General features: G+C 51.8%; 1 protein-coding gene across 7 annotated transcripts in view; it reads left to right on the top strand.

Annotated features, from left to right (window-relative positions):
* The window catches only part of HDAC7 (histone deacetylase 7), a 91,501-nt gene that overhangs the window by 32,175 nt on the left and 39,809 nt on the right, over window positions 1-19,517 (top strand). The window contains exons 1-2 of one of the 7 annotated variants that reach the window (XM_055792315.1): window positions 593-803; window positions 2,200-2,620. The exons of 2 other annotated variants lie outside the window; for them this stretch is intronic. Coding sequence is in view for 1 of the 5 variants with exons in the window: in XM_055792310.1 (XP_055648285.1) it covers window positions 9,218-9,320 (103 nt within the window). In the remaining 4 variants the exon portion in view is untranslated. Of the gene's footprint in view, window positions 1-592; window positions 804-2,199; window positions 2,621-8,990; window positions 9,014-9,102; window positions 9,321-19,517 lie in introns of those variants that run through there. 4 more of the 7 variants (XM_055792316.1, XM_055792314.1, XM_055792311.1 and 1 more) reach the window with 4 other exon arrangements.

A 19,517-nucleotide genomic window follows, 5' to 3' on the forward strand; every position in this document is an offset into this window, starting at 1 on the left:
CTGCATGCCCATAAGGACAGTTCAAGGAGCCCTGTTTTAGCTCAAGGAGCCCCATTTTGGCTCAGGTGGGTGAATTCCGGTTCTCCCTGAAGTGCAGGAGTCCCAGGCTGGTCCCAGGTGCAGGATCCCAGGTTAGAATCATTCAGGTTGGAAAAGACCTTTAAGACCATCGAGTCCAGCCGTTAACCCAGGACTGCCAGGTCCACCACTAAACCACGTTGCTCAGTGCCAGATCCACGCGTTTTTTGAACACTTCCAGGGATGGTGACTCCACCACCTCCGCAGGCAGCCTGTTCCAAGGCTCGACCACCTTTTTAGTGCAGAATTTTTTTCCTAACGGCCAACCTAAACCTCCCTTGGCGCAACTTGGGCTTGGTCCAAGTGCTTGAACCCCCCCGGCCAGTCCTAAATCTCTGAACGCAGGCGAGCGCCTGCGCTCCACTTCGCAGCTGCACGGTCCTGGGGAGGATGCCGGCGGCGGGCGCGGCTCGGCCCGGCCCGGCCCGGCGGCGGCGGCGCCATTGGCCGCGGGGCGGCACCGCCCGCAGACAACGCACCGTGGGCCGGGCCGCGCCGGGCCGTGCTGCTCCTCCCCGCCCGGTTCCGGGGCGGTGGCGGCGGGGCAGGTGGAGTAGAGCCGGCAACGGAGCCCCGTGCCCGCCGCCCAGCCCATGGAGCCCCGCGCCTCGCCGCCCTGCGCGGCCCGGCCGGGGGCCGCCCCCCGCTCCGCCGCCGCCTGAGCCCGCGGACGCGCCGGCCTCGCCTTTGTACCCGCCGCAGGCCTCAGCCCGGCCCAGCCCAAGGTAGGCACCGGCCAGGCGGGGATGTTTCCGCCGCGGCGGGCGCGGGTCCGTCACCGGGGCGGGGCGGAGGCCTCTCCGGGGCCGAGACCCCGTCCCCATGCGGGAGAGGCCTCCCCTGGGCGAGGCCTGGCCCCGTTTCCCTCACAGCCCCGCGGGGCGATGCCTGCCCCTGGCCAGGCCCCCTGAAGGGCCGTGCTTGCCCACCGCCCCAGGCCTTTCACCCCTGGGGGCTGGCAGGCTTCTTGGAAGGGGTGCCGTGAAGCCGGGCCCTGTGTTGCACTGGGGTTGATGAGCCCCCTCCACAGCGGGGAGCTGCCCGGTGTGAATCCAAGGGGTCTCACTCCTTGGGGGTGTTGGACCCCTGCGGTGACCGCCTCAGGGTCTGCAGCCTCCAGCCACGGCTGGGCTGGGGGTGGTGCAGCACCCGGTGTCACAGGAGGGTTGCTGGCGGTGCTGTCACCCCTGGTGTTGGAGTGCGTCTGGCGTGCCAGGCTCCGGGCAAGGAAGCATCGGACAGCCCAGCACACAGATGACCCTGGCAGCCATGGAGAGCCTGGGTCAGTGCCTGGGGATGCATCGGGTGATTGTGCCTTCAAGAGCAGTTGATCCATCCCGGTAGGAGACTGTGTCACATGCAAATGCACACGTGTGGCTGCTGGTGTAAGCCTGGACAAGCTGCCAGAGCCAAGGGAGAGTCTTCAGGCTCAGGAGTCCCTGACTCGTTGGTTGAATGAGGTCTGCAGACCTGCGGCCACCTTCCAGATCAGGTGTTTCAGTATGGTAAACCTGAGCCTGTTGTTTGCTGGAACATTTTTGTTCTAATCCTGTTGCCTTTCCCTTCTGAAGGCTAGCTGCCGCTTGCAGGGAGCAAGGCTTCAGGGGCAGAGGAGTGACAGCACTAACAGCTCTGCTGGGTTGTGTCTTCCTTGGGTGTATTTACTGAAATGGTATCTCTCTCTGAATATGTTCTTGACAAAGGATGTAAGTAGCTGTACTGGGAAAAGAGCTGTCGATACCCCAAGTAGCCTCGATCTGTCTGGGGACTGAGCATACGAGCCAATGCAGCCCACAGATCTGTGAATTATCCAAGATTTGCCCTTTGCTGGCAATCCTCAGGCTCCCAAAAAGCAGATCTTCCCACACCTTTTTCCATGGTAAAGGTATTATTCAGGGTTTGGGCACGTTATGAGGCTCTGCTGAGTAACGGGATGTTGGGAGGCTCCTGCAGAGGGGCTGTTGACATGTGCTGGACTTGGCTCGGTGGCAAGTGTGCAGGAGAGACAAGGTGTCACTTGTCATGGGAGAGGTAGGGAAGTGAATGGCTGAGGATTTGGACGGTGCAATAGTTTTTTGCCCAACTGGATGATCTGTAAGTGGTTTCTGCCCTGTGTTCTAGCAGACGGTCAAAGGAGCACAGTCTGGAAGGATGGGGAGGATGGGCCCCACTCTCTGAGGGCCCGGATGCAATGCCTCTGACCAGATGTTTGCAGAGGATTTCAGCCTGGAAATCACAGCCTTTCTCAGGAGATCTCCAGTGCTTCCTGGTTTGCAGTGAGAATCAGAGGATTTCAGCACTTCCTACTCAGCTGCCTGATGTGAGCAGGAAGTGGGAGCATGAAAATGGCAGCAAAAGTGCTTGCAGTGAGGCTGGAAGCTCAGCAGGCATAAGTGCATGGGACGATAATGAAGTTAGATCTGTCCTGAACATGCTTCTAAACCTTTTGGACGTGTCATTTGGCAACAGACAAGTCACAATGTTAGAGCTGCTCTGTGCAAGTGTGTATCTCATCCTGGAACAGCATAGCAGGAGGATGGAGGTGAGTGTAGGTGGGGGCATGTGAGTGTGGTTTTATTCCTGCAGTTTATTAAATGGCTTTGTTGCATCCTACAGGGGCTAGGACAGGAACCTCCCCAGGGCAGGGAGAGACTCATGCTTTGGGTGGGTGCTGGATGCTGTCCAGTGCAGTTCTGATCCGGTAGAGGTATTTCAGTGCAACACAGTGTTATATCTGGTTAGCAAAGTGTTAAACTTCATGTCCTCCTGAGATTTCTGGCTCTGGATTTGTGTTGTGCCTCTGGCAGAGATGGGGAATTCAGGCCTGCGGTGGCTGGAGCATGGCTGTCCCAACTGTGGCCCTGGTTTCTGTGTTCACACTTCAGTGGGCTGTGGATTGGAGTAAAGACCCCGATTATATCTGGTGCTAGGAGTGGAGGGTGGCTGCTTCAAGTCTTTTGAGGTGGCTCTAGGGGTGTGAGTGGCCACACCAATGGCTTTGGGATACATGGCTTAAGCCAAACAGTTCTTCCACCATGGGGCACTGGGATAGGAACAACTCTTGGGAAGCTGAAAGCCAATGCTGCAAAACCTTAACCATTCAGAAACTGTTGAAAGAAAAATGAGATTTGAAAATGTCAGTAGTAAGGAGATGTATATTTGGAGTCTGTGGCTCAGATTTTCAGGCTTTTTCCTGTTCGCAATGGTATACGTGCTTTTTAAGAGGGTCTGGGAAATCCTGTGATCATTTATTTAACAGCTGGGACTTTGGGGAGGGAAAAAACCCAAATGCATGTGTTGGCAATACTCCAAAACAAGGCAGCTCCTTCTGCCCTGTTGCCTGACTCTCACAGGGGAGGTGTGCGAATCTTCTATTCAATCTCTGGTTCAAACGTCGAGACCTTAGTTTTTCGGATCTGATTTATTACCTTTTGGTTTCCATCCAGCCCTGTAGCTGCTCTCTGCTACAGAGGAACGGAACAGCACAGGATGGGTAGGTGAGTCAGTCCTGCAAGCTACAGAGTGCTTCCCAGTGTCTATGCCTCATTACCTTGCTATGCTCCCTGAAGGCAGGAATGCATCCTTCCCCAGTTCAGGATTTGCTGGCTTCCTATTTGCAGTTTCTTTGCTGACTTTTGTGTCTTTAGTAAAATGGGGAGATGACAGATGGCTGGAGGAGCGTGTCCTGGCCTTGCCAAGTTCAAACAGGCTGGTTGCAGCAGGGTGGGCTGGTGTCAGACTTGAGCAGCTGTCTGTGACCAAGGCTTTGAGAGCCGTGCGTGGTTTGGCTTCTGTCTGGCAAGCCCCGTCTCTCCTCTGCCGCTCTGACTGTCCTAAAAATACTGCAGAAACCCCTGCTGCTTACAGCCTTACGGAATGGCTGTAATGTTTTCCTGCCTTCACTGATGCCTTAGTGTATGTGGTTTGTTTCTGGTCACCCTGCTTCCATCTCTTTGGATGTATATGGGCTGCTCTGCTGAACTGCCTTCCCCGAAGAGCAGGGCTGGGCCTGGAGTATGTTAGGGACAATTTTGTCACTCAGAGAAGGTCTGAGTTGGTACATTTGCTGCATGATGTGATGATCTCATGAGGCTTTCAAGGAGGTGTAGAGTTCAGGAGGTGTTTAGGGGCTGGTGGGATTCAGTGCCAGTTATTAACATTAACTTTTTAGCAGAAAAGCTTGGGTCGTCTTAAGCTGAGCCGAGGAAGTTTAGGGAGAGCAGTGCTGGCTTGCAGAATGTAGGCAAAAGATTTGTTTTCCTTCTCTGCCTTGGAGAGCTCCATCTTCACTTGAAACTGTCTTCCAGATATAGCAGCAGTTGCTAACACTGAATGAATGCATGCTGAATTTAGGCAGCTCTAAGACTGCTCTATGTTGTACAGGATTTAGTCATTTGGGTTTGAGTTTAGCCAGAGCAAGTGAAGCTACTATGATTGGGTGGCATTGTCCTAGCTGTCAAACTATAAATAGCAAACTGAGCCCCAGTGCTTGTTGAACTGACTTTGGAAATTTCCCAGGCTCACCTTGGAGGAGCAATTAGTGCCAAGGCACATCTGCCCTTGGCAGAGTGGGGCTGAAGACAGTGAATGCTCAGCATGATGCAGCAGTACCCGTAAGTGGGTTGATGGGGTGACAGTTGGTGTGAGTGCCATATGTCCCTGTCATTGTGGTCCCTGTTGGGCGATAACTGAGGATGCTGAGGAAGGAGCCTTGAGTCAGTGCTACACTGTTACCCAGAGAGGTCTTGAGCCAGGAGGGAATATCCTAAGTGAGGATCTCCAGAGAGGTCCTGATCCCAAGGAAGGGATGGAGTGAGATAGTGTCTATCTGTTACACTGTGATGCCTTAACATATCCATCATGTGTATCTGTTTGTCCCCCTTATCCTAAAAGTTTAGTCTGTCCATGTTCAAGGCTAAGCATGGTGGATGGTGCTCTCAGCCTGTTGGTGCTGTTGTCAATGTAGAGAATTATGAAGGTGTCTCTGAGGCTAGAGTCTTCCTTGGTATCTGGCTGGCTTGCTTTTTGTACCTCAGCACAGTGGGAAGCCATACCACTCACTCGCAGGTGGATACGTTAGGCTTCACCCTATGAGGTGTTTGTATCCAGGAGTAGGAATGCATGCCAGCAGGAGAATTAGCTCTTCCACAGGGTTACATTGCACAGTTGGATCAAAATACCGCTCACATTAGTGCAGAACAAACACTGCTACTGGTCTGGTACACGGTCATGCTTACCCTGCAGCCTCTCTGTGTCGCAGTAAATGACAGCATTGTGCTTCAGGGGGACAGAGGCTTTGTGCTGGAAAGGTGGGTGCTAAAAGTAGAGAAGAGGAGGGTGGAGATACAGTTGGGGGAAGAGCTGGAAACCGAGAGTATCTCACACCGGCTTCCAGAAGAGACTCATTTCTCTTGGTGGAAAATTTTTTACATGTGCAGGGTATCCCTGTCAGCAGTGCCTGCCTGGAGCATCCTCACAGCATTTAACCGGTGAGTGGGAGTCACTGCTAGCCATATGTGGCTCCTAGTTTTTGGCGGTGTTAGCCCACTGTTAGCTGGGCTGTTTGTGCATTGCAGTGTGTAACTCAGGATCAAAAAAGCTATCCCGGTTTACTGTAGCTATCCTAAAGTAATACCACAAAACCAAGACCCAAACCTTAGCTTATTTTAGAAATTACTCTATCGATGTTATAAGGCATGAAATAAGCAGGTAGGGCTTCCTGATGCATTCGGGTTTCGTGACAAGATTGCTCTCACCCGTACTGATTCAACTGGGTCACATTAGGTGATCCTGGAGTTTTCATTCATCTGTTCTCCCACCTTCCTCTCCTACTTTGCCTCTTTAATTTCCTTTCTCCACCTTCCCTTTTACTCAAGTACACCCAGTTCTCCCACAACTCCCCCTCTGCAAGGACTGTGGGTAGGTGTTCATGGAAATAAAACAGTAGGTGTCCTGATCTGGTTTGTGTTCTAGTTGTAACTAGAAGGATATCAGCCTGTTACTTGGGTCATTGAGAGCAGTGTGCCCAAGGAGCCTCCGGAGCATCCTGCGGTCCTGCAAGTGTTTTGGAGTTCAAGTCCACAGAGGGTGGGAGCAGGGCACTGGAGCAGCCTCTGGGGAGGAGTGGACTCCCTGATGCTGCAGGAAGGAGTTGGGACCTGGTGCTGGGAACAGTTCTCTGGGGGGTGTTCTTGAGCCTTCATGGAAGGAGAATCTCTTACCCAAGGGAGGGGAGAACAGTGTTGATGCTGTGAGGCTGCTTTTTTAAAAGCCACTGTTGCATAAGAGCAAAGCCTTGGGCAGCACAGAAAACAGTAGAGAACTTCCTAGCAATCATTCAAGACAAAGTGAGCCTTGCTCTCTGAATATCTTCCTTTATCTGTATTCTGAACTTAAAGGCTTATGTAAATTTTACAGGTTTGCTCAGGGCTTGATGCACTTAAGTTGCAGAGGATGTGTTTCCATCCGTAGCCTGGGGGTGCAACTACCAAGTGAAAATAGTCTCTTCTGTTCCTGCCACAGACTCTTTTCTTCATCTAGCTGCCTTCAGCAATTCTTAAGAGGCCAGTGAAAGCTCCTGCTTTCCAGTATTATCTTCTGCTGGCTGTAGGGTTGGAATATTTACAGCAGAGAGGATATCTCTGAAGTAGAAGTGTGTCCCTGCTCCCTTGACAGCCCAGAGCAGAGGAGGAGCACTGTTCTCTCACTTCCCTTGCCTTGCTCAGTCAGTTTTTGCTGTGTCATTTTTTGCCACCTGTGTGGGCTCACCCTTGGTCCTCAGGCCTCTGACCTTGTCCCAGGACTGAGGCAGGAACCAGCATATGGCTCCTTGCTGTCCCAAAGATGTCAAGGGTGGAGGCTTGACTATTTCTGCAGGCACTACAGAGCATCTCGCAGGAGCCTCTGCTCTTCTTGGGGCTCATCTCCTGGCTTCTGCTGAGCTCAGGATCATGCCTGCCTCCTTCTTTTCCTTCTTCAAAGACTGCACCAACGTGTCGCTGCAGCGGTATAGGGGTCCCCAAGTGACAGTGTGGAGGTGCTGGTGGGCAGACTTGCAGTATGGTCCATTTGCCTTGAAAACTGCTTCCACAGAGGGCACAGTTCTCCATGGCTCAGGGATGCACTGAAGCCTGGTGAACCTACCGGGCACTCCTTGTGTGCCTGCAGTCAGACCCCTTCGTGGCTCTGCTGCTCCCCTCTGTGCTGGGCCTGAGACTGGCTGGTCCTCCTTGTCCATGATGGCACTTCTATCCCCACAGCACAGTCGCAGGACAGAGCTGCCATAAGCTGGAGGTGGCAGTGTCCCAGAAGAGGGGTTCCCCATGCTGAGGGACGTCCCTGCCACAGTGTCAGGGTGGTTGGGTTTTGTCTGAGTCCCTGCAACCATGTGGCTGTCACCTGCTGGCATGGAGCGGGCAGAGAGGACAGCAGCACTGGCTCATGCCACTGTAATAATTGAACTGCAGTGTTAAGCAAATCTGCATCTTGTGATCTTTATTCAGAATGCTCAGCCTCTTTGAAATTGTGATTTAATACAGGCGGTTTGACAGAGGCCTTAATAAGCGGTTGCTGTCTGGATGATGACTGGAATTGGAGGTGCTGTGTTCCCTCAGATGCCCTGTGTAAGTTTTGGAGGGTGTTTTTATCACAGACTAAGCTGGTCAGTTTGGGGAATAAAATTACTTAGCACTGTAGGCTCTGTCAGTCCCTGCTTATGACTTATTCCTGTCCAAAACCCGGTAGAAAATACATTTCTCGGTTTTGAGTAAGCTGGCAGAATATACTGGCCTCACAAGTATTCAAATGCTTATGCTGATGAGATGGACACACTACGAACTAGCAGAGAGCTGCTACAGGGACTGGTACGAGGTGGTGAGCTTGATTTCCAGAAACTGTAGCTTGTGTGTTTATTTTCCCAGTATCTAAGGGCTGAAATCAGATACGCTCCAAGAGTTGCCATTTAAATTTCCTTGCATTAATCTTAATGTTGGTTGCTAACTGAGACCAGATTTTTCCTAAACACATCTGGTGACTGGGCATGATCGCAACCCTTTCTTCTAAGGTTGTGCTACGCTGAAGCACTGCAAGGTTCTCCTTGATGTTAGAAAGGAAAGACAAGGTTTGGGATTTGTGGGTGCTCTGTCTGGTTGCTTTGGTCGCCTTGAGGCTTGGCTCAGCCACATGCAAGTGCTTGGTCACAGCAGGATCCCTGGCAGCCCCACTCCATGAAGGTGCTTGAGCAGGCTGAACCAGTGGCAACGTGCTTTGCTTGACATGGGCTGTGTGGCGGAGCTGCAGGCAGCACAGGAGGCAGACTGCTGGGTTTTTGCTGGATCCCAGATGGGGAAAAGCAGTGGCCACACTGGGTTGCTGCCCACTGGGGTCCAGCTCTACAGTTCTTGGTGGGCTCAGCTGGTCCTGCGGGATGCTCAGGGTACCACTGGGCTGGTGCTGTGCCCGGGAGCAACCTGCTTGGTATCACACTGCTGCAAACAGAGACCACGGCTTGGGTTTTGAGGAGTGAGCTGGCAAAACAGTGTGATGATGGCCTTGGGGATTCATCACAGCATTTACTTTGCCTGAAAGGCATGCACAGTGGCTCTTACCTTGTTACCCAAAACTTTCTCGGTGAGGTGAGAGTTGTTGTGCAGTTTCCTCTTTGTATCCTCTTATGTCACGCTGCTCCGCTGGCCAAGTGTGATCAAAATAGCTGCCAATCCCAGTAGGTTTCACTTCAAGGTCTCTATTCTTAGCTTGCTGGTTAGCTGAGCAAGCTGCATTACTCAGTAGTCATGAGTTCAAGGTCCATAGGGTAAAGACTAGCAAACTTATGCCATGCATTTTTGTTTGTGTTTCATGGCAGCTTTGAAGGAACAGCTTGGGCAGAGCCCTACTCAGCAGCCTCAAGCTTGTGCGCTCAAAAAGAGTGCCACATGTACATGAGTATGAAAAAGAGTTGCTGGATCTGGTATACATACTCCGGAGGAGGCAGACTGCTCAGGCAATGGGATGACTCAGTACGCAAGAGTCTGTTAAGTGGCCTATTGCATCTGACCTATCTATGAGCAGCCTTATCAGATGTGTCTTACTGCTGCACTGATGACATGTGTGGCAGGAGTGAAGCAGAAGTGCATATGGGATGCGGAGCAGTAGCTTCCTGGGAGCAGAACTAGCTGGATGTTCTCAGAGTGTTGCACCAAGGCTGAAGATATCTGCCACGCTGGTGATGTTCAGCCCATCCTGTGAGTGCCTTTCCCATCACTGGGGGATTTTTTTTCCTTCCTTGCATGGCTGTGAGTCCTCACTAGTCAGGTAGGCTGGCTAAAGGTGTACATGGGAGCATACTTCTGTACGTCACATGGAGAACAGTTCACACACGGGCCTGAACTGAAGCTCTGATCTGCATCTGGTGGACGCAGCCACTACTGAGGCAGGTTAAGTAAGGGCTTTGAAGTTTTGATTGCCTGTACGTAGGGGCCCAGCTCGGTGCTTATGTGGGAGTTTTCTGCAGCCTCGTGACTGCAGGAGGGGAACAGACAGCATCAGTCCCAGTTATACCAGCAAACAGAGGACAGGCTCATCTGTTACCTGCTCTGCCTTTTCTGGCTGTTTCATTGGGAACTCACCATTTACCCACCAGCTCTTCCTCAGATCTAATGAATGTGCTGCCTAGATGGGTGCAGAGATGGGTAGTCCTTCAGCAGGACTTAGCTATTTTTGAGTGTGTTTTGGGAGAGATCTTGTTTTCCAGACTTCACTTAAATTGCTTTAACTTTTTCAAACTATTGTTGAAGCTGCCTGATGCCAGCTCTGCTGGGCTTAGATGAGTTTCCACCCAGGAGCGGAGCAGGCACAGCGTGCTGGGGTTAGGGAATGAGCAGGAGCAGTGCCCTGCATCTGAAGGGTTTATGGCACAGGAGAAACAAGTCCATCCTGGGGGCAAAAGGTGCTGGCCATGGCTTTTGCTGTGTGCTGTGGGGTGGTTGAGGCTGTGTATGTGGGGTTGCTGGGGAGTGAGTGTTGTGTACTGTTTGCATCCTGCCTACACTGCGGGTAATGGTCACGTGCAGACAAGGCCTTTGTCCTGTGCCTGACTACTTTTTATAAAATTTATTTTTAGGTGCTCTCTGGCTTCCTCTTCCTCCTGCACTGCGCTGCACTCCCTCTTTCTAACTCCCTCTTCTAGGATTGCTTTTTGAACAATCAGTTCCTCCTTAAACCCATTTTTGCAGGCCTTTGTCTGTGCTTGGGAGCTGGCCCAGTTTAGCATTAGCAGCTGCTGGCTCCTTCTGTGGGTAAGCAAGAATAAATAAAGGTTTACACTGAATGAATCACTTGAGCCTTATCTGTCTTTCAAATTTGGGACAGCTGTACAACTTCTGCATGGAGTCCGCTTGGAGGGCACAGAGGCTCCTTGGTAAAAAAACTTCTCCTGCCAGTGGCCAGGGCTTAATGGGTTTGTGCTGCTGATCCGTGTGCTGCCTCAGTGAATTCTCTGTACCTCGCTGAGCTTTATCCTGTGTTTGGTTACGAAGCACAGCTCTGGAATAACTCCCTTTCCTTGAAGACTTGCTCCACACTGGCTTTACTTAGGCTCCCGTGGAAGTTCAGTTTTCTGGATGCTTTGAGTTGTTTGATCACTGTGTGAAAATGTGGATGCTGGCTGCAGAGCACCGTGGTGGGAACCACATCATGATTGAACTTGTGTAGTAGATAAGCTCTGAAGGCAGATAGTGTATGGTTTGTGGGGAGCAAGCTGTTGGCATCCCCTTGGGCTCTCCACTCAAGCAAAGGGACATGGCAGACTGTCAACACTGCAGGAACCGTGGTGTGGCTTTGCTGGTTTAAGAGGAGGCAGGATTTGTAGATAAGTAGCATTAGTCGGTTTAATAACAGAAATGTGGGAGAAGGGAAAGGAGCAGCACATAAGTCTTGGGCTCATGCCTGAAAAATTTTAGTCTGACACTAAGGTGGGGAGTTGCACTAGGGTTCATATTTTGCTGAGATGAACAGGAGAGTTTTTTCTCCCCTCCTACTGCTATCCTCATATTCTGGCACTCTAGATCAGACGTGGTCTATCCTCTTTCTATGCAGAGAGGCACCCTGTCTTAACGCAAGTCTCACCAACAGATCTGGTGGTATTTAGTGGTTTGGAGGGAGTGCTGGCATGTGATGAGCCTTGCGCACCCTCCTGCAGCCTAGTTCTTCTCCCAGCTCACATCCTCCAGTTGTCAGAGCTCATCAGAAGAAGAAACAAGCTTAGACGCATGATGCAGTGGTGGCAAACTCCTTGTAGTTCCTTGCAATTTCCTTTTTTTTTTTTTTTTTTTTTTTCAATACTTCAGAGAATATGTGCCGCAGAGCCTGCTCATGGCCTTGCACCCTCACAGACACTGCAGGGAGGTTTTGGCTCTGCAGCTGGATAAACCATTTGCCTGTTGTGATGTTTGGAGCCATTGTGCTCTTGCTAACTGGAGGTGTTGGTAGAGCTTCCTTCATGTGTTTGTAACCTGCTTTCCCAGCTTATCTCACCCCACGCCAAAGGCCACGTGTTAAGACCAAGAGAGGGACTTGGTGGCTTGGTGGCTTCAGTAAAGTAAACTGAGGACACATTTGCATGACAGAAGTCCGGCCTTTCTGGTGGGCCAGGCTCTGGCAAGTGTAGATGGCTCTATCCTTCTTGTGGTAGCAGGGGCAAACCTTGCTGTTTACTCGGCAAGAAGAATTAGGGGATTAAAGTGGGCCTTGGCTCGTGAGTGCAAGGGGTTTTGGCACTTTGAGTTCTCTACAGAAGATTTCCTAGGCTGTCTTGACTGCTCAGAGCTGGGCTTGTAGTTCCTGCGGAGTGTATTGAGATGTACAGAGGATGCTGAGTTGTCCAAAGGTCTTCTGCTGCCTTATTGGAGACTTCCCTAGGGCTCCCTGGAGCTGGGCTTGCGCTGAAACAGTGATTGCCAAGGCTCTTGGGCTGCTTGTGATTTTAGGACTAAGGTAAGGTCCTGGGTGAGGAACCAAACAGGTGCTCATAACAGTGGTGGCAAAATGAGGTTGTGTTGTGGCAGGAGTTGTTTCCTTAGTTGCACATGAGCTCTTTCCTGCAAACCCCCGATAGATAAACTGCATCACTTCTACAGAGTCTGGAAGCACCTGGTTGTACTTGTGACCTGGCCTGGGAGCTGCAGCAGAGTGGGGAGATGCAAGGCTGCCTATCTTAGGTTGGGAAGAATAACCCAGAGGCCCTTTCCACCTTCAATACGGAATTTTGAAAGGGGTCTGCAGGATGCTGAGATGGGACAGCCATGCTATGCATGGTGAGCTTGGCTATTATCTATATCTTTGTCTGGTGTGGAAGTGGCACATCAAGTTTGGTCATTGGCAGGAGGCTCTTCTTCCATGCTTCAATTTCCAGCATAGGATGGGCAGGCCCAGAGACTTGGTGGGAGAGGGGTCTTGAAAGGCAGGTAGGGAGGCAAACCTTGCTACTGTAAACACAAAGACTGGCTCCTGAGACATGGGGAGGTCTTGCTCTGAGCCCAGGGAGCTGCAGCGTGGAGGAGGAGAGCACAAAAGTGGCACCAAGCACATGGTGCTGCAGAAGTGAAAGACAGGCCAGGGGGACACAACAGTGACAACTCCCCAGCCAATGCAGTTTTTTTAAAAAACTGAATTTTTTCAGCCTTTCTGAAAGCTTTCCATGCATTAGGCTGGCTCTGTAACCTGCCCTTCAGGCCCAGGCTGGGGCCAAACCCATGGATCCTTTGCATGAAGGATTTCTGAGGGATACCCCTAGCTAGCTGCTATGAGCCTGTATCGATTACCACTTCACTTCTGGTCTCCCTGCCTGTATCAGGCAGACTCTTGAGTGCCCCAGTGCAGGGGTAAGCAAACAGGGCTTGTACAACCCTTACAACCTGCTTTTCTAGTATGACAGACCAAGTCTCAGACACTCAGCCTCTTTAAAGCAAGTGTACTCAGAAAGGGTTTGGCTTTTCTTCCTATAAGTAAGTTTTAAGCCACTAGCTAGACGGTGCAAAAGTCCTTGCTGGATTTGGCCAAACAGCTCATTGCAGAGCCGTTGGAGGTCGTCTTGTGTGGCGGGTCCATCCTTGGCTGTGCACCAGATGCGATGGGCATGCACAGGTGCCGAATCCCCCTTTCCTCATCAGCTGGATGCTCCATAAAGGGAGCAGGAATAATCCACCTGGATTAAATCACAAATCTCTCTCCTTCCATCTTCAAGGCTCTGCCATTGTAAACAGCTGCTTACTGGAGTAGGTAAGTGGAGGCAGCGCACTCCTGCCAAGCCCTCGTGTCCGCAAATGACTAAATCCTGCCTGAAAAGTCGAAGTATGAAAACATTATTTTTTGGTTTTGGCTGAGCCTCATGGATTGTTGGGATCGAGCCATCTTGGCTGCTTGGCGGGATAGCAGAGCCACCCCTCTGGATGCTGGATGGGGCTCTGCCCACCTTACAGCTGGTGGAGGAAGTCTGGTGCTGACGTGTCGGGGGGCAGGCGGTGGCCTGGGGTGCAGGAGGGGGCTGCCTCAGAGCTGCTGCTGCACCAGCAGCGCTTGGACCATCCTTACAGCCCAGGATCAGCTAGCAACACTCTTGCAAAAAGTGTTGTGCCCATCAGCAAAGTCTGTTGGCTGGAGGATGGTGCTGTGGCCGCAAGCCCTTGCAGTTCATAAATAACTGGGGGGGCTGGAGAGCAGGGCCCATGTCTTGTAGAGGAGCTGTCATGCCAGCCCCTGTGCAAACGCAGTACCTTGCTTGTGTTTTCTGGCTTTTAAGCTGGCTTTTCTTTTGTGTGCACTTCCATGGCAGAGGCCTGTATGCAGCTGGGGTTTCTGTGTGCTGCCCTCATTTGCTTGCTGCTCTGACATCCCGTGTTGGGACAGTGGCTGGTTGTCACATGCCTGCAGGCAGCCCTGCCTGCCTGGAGCTGGGTCAGGAGCTTTGTTGAACCGTGTAGTGGGTCTGTCATCCTGTTGCAGCCTGGCTGATTGATTCTGCTGTCGGTTCATAGGGAATAGGTGGATATGAGACTGGAGATACTCATGTTTAATAGGGCACTGGTCTGGGAAAGGAGCGCTCGGAGCAGCTCTGTGCTAGATGCTTTTTGTGCATTTTGATGTCTGTTTAATATACAGTGGAGCAGGAGCCTAAAAGGATGGAGAGCCCAGTCTAACTAGGTGTCCTGGCGTGCTCCTGGGAGTGCAGATCTTGCTGCCTAAAACATCCGACATCTCACCTCTGTGGTATAGGCAGCTGCAAGAGCAGGTGACTGCAAACTCAATGGTGTTGTGTATTGCATTGCTGAAAGATCCCTGGCTCTGGCCCTGGCCCAGCAGAGGCCACTTATTTCTCTGAACAGCGCAGCAGCTTGTGGCCTGCTTGGTTCTGATTGTGTCTGTGCAGTGTTTTGAATGCAAGCAGTGATAGACCAGGCAATTCCTAAGCCCCTGTGCATCCCTGCCCCCTGACTTGTTTCTGCTTCCGATGCTCACATCTCCAGCTCCCCAGGCTTTCCCCAGTGTACCCATCTTCTTCTTTACCCAGAATAGCCCTTGCAAAACTTGGTTTCCCGGCTGGCCAACAAAAATAACATAAAATGGATATCTGCTTTCCTCCTTCATAAGCTACCCTTAGAAGCTTTCTTCCTTCATAAGCTTCTAAGCACCCTTAGAGATGGTGCATAGGTCCAGCTACCTCAGCAAGTGAGACTTGGGACCCACAGGAGCTCAGCAGGAGCCTGGGCTCCTGCTGTCTGGCTAGGGCTGTAGGGACAGAGCTGAGGAGCTTCTGGTATGGGAGGTAAGAAACTGTGATGGGGAGGGGAGGCGGAGTGCTAAAGGAGTGGCAGTGGCAAGGGGGGCAAGGGGATGTCCAACCTCTGCCTCTCAATGAAGAGGCAGGTGATGTGGTGTTTGCTCTGACACAGCCATCTTGCTCATAGCGTGATCTGATGTGACACATAATCGGGGGACGCTTGTGCTTTTTCAAACCTCTTTAACGCAACCAAATTTATAACCAAACTTTGCTTCAGAAGAGATTGGGAGCCATGGTCTCAGTTATCCATTTGCAGCTGGAGACAACAAGGGTGCCTGTGTCTCAAAAGGGCAAGCCTGAAGCTGGACTCTGCCAGCTGGTCAGAAATGGTGGTGGGAATGGACTGGCCCTTTTGAGTCTCTTCTTCCTTGCTTGCTGCACAGGCATGGCTTGCAGGGGCTCAGGCAGCAGACTGTGGGCAGTCTGGCATTGCTACTAGTGGAACTTGGCTTCAAAGCCTGTATCTGCTTGGTCTGGGTCAAGCAGAAGAGCAGCAGGTCTGTGATGCTACACTGGACGCTCATCTGCTCCCAGTGGCTCTTGGTGTCCATTCCCTGCCTCTACAAAAGAACCCACCCACCCCCCACCCCCCTCCAAGGAGCAACTTCCATCACTGCTTGCAGGACCTGACTCTTCTGAAAGACTGCAGTGTCTGGATGGAGATAAGAGTAGAGTTTAAGGCCAAAAATTAGGAGAATTTCCCGCTGCTGGAGATGAAGCCTGGATAATGCTGATTTAGGGCTTTGACTCCCATTTGCAGCCTCCCCAGGCTCCCAGGGGAAGCTGACCTGATTCCCAGCTTGTCATGGCAGCACAATTCCCAAGTACATGGAGCCGCCTGACATGCTGCATCCTTCTGTGGTAGGACAGACCCTGGCAGTCGAGACACCCCTTCTGCGTGGCCAGGCTCAGTGGTGAGACGCTGCTATGCAAGATGTAAACTCCATACTAAAGTTTAGATTACAGCCCTGTGAAAAACATCAGCTCCCCTAAATGGAGCCCAGATGGTGGCGGAAGCTGTGCAACTCATGGAAGCCCAGGGCCAGGAATTGCAGGAACCGTGTGAGCAAAGGGACCCGGGATGTGGGGGAGGAAGAGTAAGGGAGGTAGGGTTACAGCTCATGTAGGCTGCAAGGCAGGCAGTTACTGGTCATTGCTGTCTGCTCCAAGGGTCAATTCCTAAACCAGGCTGGTTAATCCACCTAACCCCCTTAAAAATAAGTTTAAACTACAAATGTCTCCCGAGATGCATCACTGTAAATGCAGCATTTCCAAAGCTGAGGTTTCCCACAGCTTGTGACAGCTGAACTTGCAGGCGTAAGAGGCCAGGGGCTCATGGGCAAATAGAGGAGGCCGGGTAGATCTGAGGCAATGAATACACAAGCTGTGTTCACTCAGGAGCTCTGCCAGAAGAGGAGTTTCCCAGCTTCTGTGTTTTGGCAGGTTCAGAGCTGCTGAGCCCAGGGAGAGGGTCGAGTGTGCGTGGAGAGCCCGGAGACAAAGCCTTGTCTTGAGTAAGATGAGCCCCAACGTGCGCCCCAGCAGCCAGGCAGTTGCATGGGTGAGTGCAAGCTACAGGGAGGCTGACCATGACTCAGTATCCTGGTGTTGTGAAAAAAGCAAACGTCCCGGGGCACTGCCGGGAGCTCTGTCTGGGAGGCTCAGAGCCATCCTTTCCCCTGCTGTGCTGCAGGAACCTCCACCGCAGCTTGTTCTGGGTGTTTTGGTAAGACATGGAGTGACTGAGAAGTGCCCAGGGGGGGACCACAGAGCACATCTGGTAGGGCTGGACCCTGTGAAGCCGAGCAGTGCCAATGTGTGCACAGGAGACTGAGACGAAAGTCTCCAAATAATGCTGTGGTGATGTGAGAACAAGTTATTCCCTTCCCAGGACAGGTGATGGCCTTGGACTGCAGCAGGCAGGCCTCCTCTGTGGGCCAGGAGCGGTCCAGTGGTGAGAATGTGCTGGGAGGTTTCTCTGGAGGGTTTGGCCGTGTTAGATGACTGTTAGGAATGACTGAGGTAATTTTCCCCTCTGTGATCCAGAGAGCTGGGGTGAGGTGGTAAGAGGTGAGGTGTTTACATAGAAACTGGGGCTCTTCCTGAGGTGGTTCTGTCAAGAGTAGTTGTGGGAAGACTCCAAACGTATCCAGATGGGTTCAGCACTTCTCCATTAGGACCCCATAATCCCTCCATTCTCCCTGCTCTGCCCTTCCCACATCTCCCTCCCTTCTCATAAGAGCTGCTGTATTTTTCAGTGCCACTGGCTTGGGTGGTGAAAAAGGGACTGGCGCTGAGCTAGGCAGGGAGCAGGAGGGATGGAGAGGAGCAGAAGCACTCCTGTGGGCCTCAGCACTGCTGCACACAGCCAAGGAGCCGAGGCCAGCATGGGTACCAAGCCGCAGGGCCTGCAGGTAAGCTCACGCATGTGGCGTTTGCCTCGGAGGAAGGCCCACATCCCTTGAGATAACAGTGTGTGCAGCAGCAACACACCCCTTGCCTTGGAGATAAGTTTGTGTGCAGACACAGCCCGGAGATAAATAGCCAGGAAGGCAAACATCCAAGACATACACCTGTATGGACATGGAGCACCTGCAAACACCTGCTGCGTGGCTGTGCCCATCCTCCTTGGATGGCACAGCTGAGCCAGGCGGGTGTTCGGCACTCACCGGACCAGCACTAGACTGGGTTTTGTGCTAGAAAATCCCATTTAGGGCTGTGTGGTGCCCCAAAATCTGGGGATGCTCAGGGAGAGAAAACAGGTGGAGTTTGGTGTCATCTGTGGGTTGGGTTGGCTGCAGCTTTCAAAGATGCTCAGAGCGTCTTTCTGCTCAGACTCCAGAGTGCTGTTAGATCCCAGGATTTTGCATGCCTGGAGGATGCTGTCATCTTTAGACTATGAATTCAGTTTTTCAGTAGGTCTCAGGTAGCCTCCATGTGCAACACAGAGCCTTAAAAAGTTCCTTTAAATTGTGGGAAGGGGTTTTGTTAAAACTCCTCATGTCTTGGAGAAGTTGTGAAATTGTCACAAATGAAGCTCTTGCTGGTGTGGCCTCACCGCAGTGGGCATGCTTTGTGGGGGATTTCAACATGCATTTTGGGGGACAGACCCTGCTTTCTGACCTCTGTAAAGGAAGCTGAACTAGTCATCTGGGCTCCACTTCAGTTTGGGGAGAGCAGATCAATGCAGTTAGAGCTGCCGCTCACTTCTTGCAAAGGGCATGCATCAGGTTTAACTCCATGAGGTTTAGATGTCTGCAGTGCTGGCATTTACATCTGAGCCTGAACCACACGTTGCCACACTCTGGGCAGGTGGAAGATCTGCTGGGGCAGACAAACTGCACTGTGTTAGGAGGTCCACAATGGGATTATTGCTGGTGTCTTGCAGCCAGCTCAGACATCTGCACTGAAATGTCAAGTCTGGCAGATGAATCACAGCTGTAGCTGGTGGATTTGGATCTTACCCTGAAGTCAGACTCCAGAGTCTTAATTTTCAGGACTGTCTGGGAAATAGTTAGGGCACTGTCACATGTATCCCGGATGAGACAAGACGCTGGAGAGTTCTGGTGACCGTCAGCCCTGTGTGTGCGCAATCTGCAGACACCTCCCAGCATATCCTGCAGAGGCCATTTCTGTAATATTTCTGAGTCTGTCAATGGAAGTTTAGAAGCAAAACAACTACTGAGACCATGGAGAAACTATGGTTTGGTGCAAATTGTGCTGGTTTAGGAGCAGGGAAACAAACAGGCCAACAGCTGTTATGATGTGTGACTTGTGAAACACAACAGTGCAAGTGTGCAACTGCAGTTTACAGGACAACCTGAAGGACAAGCTCGCAGGTGTTGCTACCTCTCTGTTCACCTCCAATATGGGTAGGAGTACTGCATAAGCAGACTGAGAGATGCTAAACAGTTGCAGGTAAAGGCACTGCAGAAAGAGGCCCCTGATGTCCCCAGCCTGCCATTCTAATTGTAGGGGTTCTTGAGATATGCTTTGGCACTTCAGTCACACCATGTGGTTACTCTGATTAAAATAAATACCAATAGTAGGTTGTAACTGAGCAGGGGGTGGTGGTTCTGTGTCTCATCTGTCACCAAGAAGGCTGGCTGCAGTGCAGCCTTAATTCTGGGGCAAGCAGCAACGTGAGGAACCCTGTACTGACAAGTAGGAGCCTTGCAGGGAGCTGGGGAGCTAGTCATCAGCTTTGTGCTGCTTCATATCCTTGTTTGCAAGTACTGCAGGTGAATGTTAGCCTTCTTCCTTGGGAAGATAAACTTTAGACTCTGAAGACTAGGAGCACTGTGCTTGTGGTCTGTAGCTGTGAAGTGCTTCTGATGTGAATGCAACCAAGCGGTAAAGATGTGCCTGCAGCTTGTGTCTTCTGGGCACCCTATGTGTGTGGGACTGTGTGTACTTCTTTCTGGTTCTGGTAGTGTATGGGTTTCTTTGTCATGGATCAACAGCAACCATTCCTGAGCTGTCAGGAGAGAGACGATGCTGGGCCTGCTCAGGCAATGCCATGGTGGCTGTGCTTGAGTCCTTGAAAATAACTGGACAGGGCTGAAGGCTCTGCTGAGTCTGTGCTGCTTGAGTGATGCCAAGAAGC

Source organism: Falco peregrinus, chromosome 19 (genome assembly GCF_023634155.1).
Source record: "Falco peregrinus isolate bFalPer1 chromosome 19, bFalPer1.pri, whole genome shotgun sequence".
Taxonomy (NCBI): domain Eukaryota; kingdom Metazoa; phylum Chordata; class Aves; order Falconiformes; family Falconidae; genus Falco; species Falco peregrinus.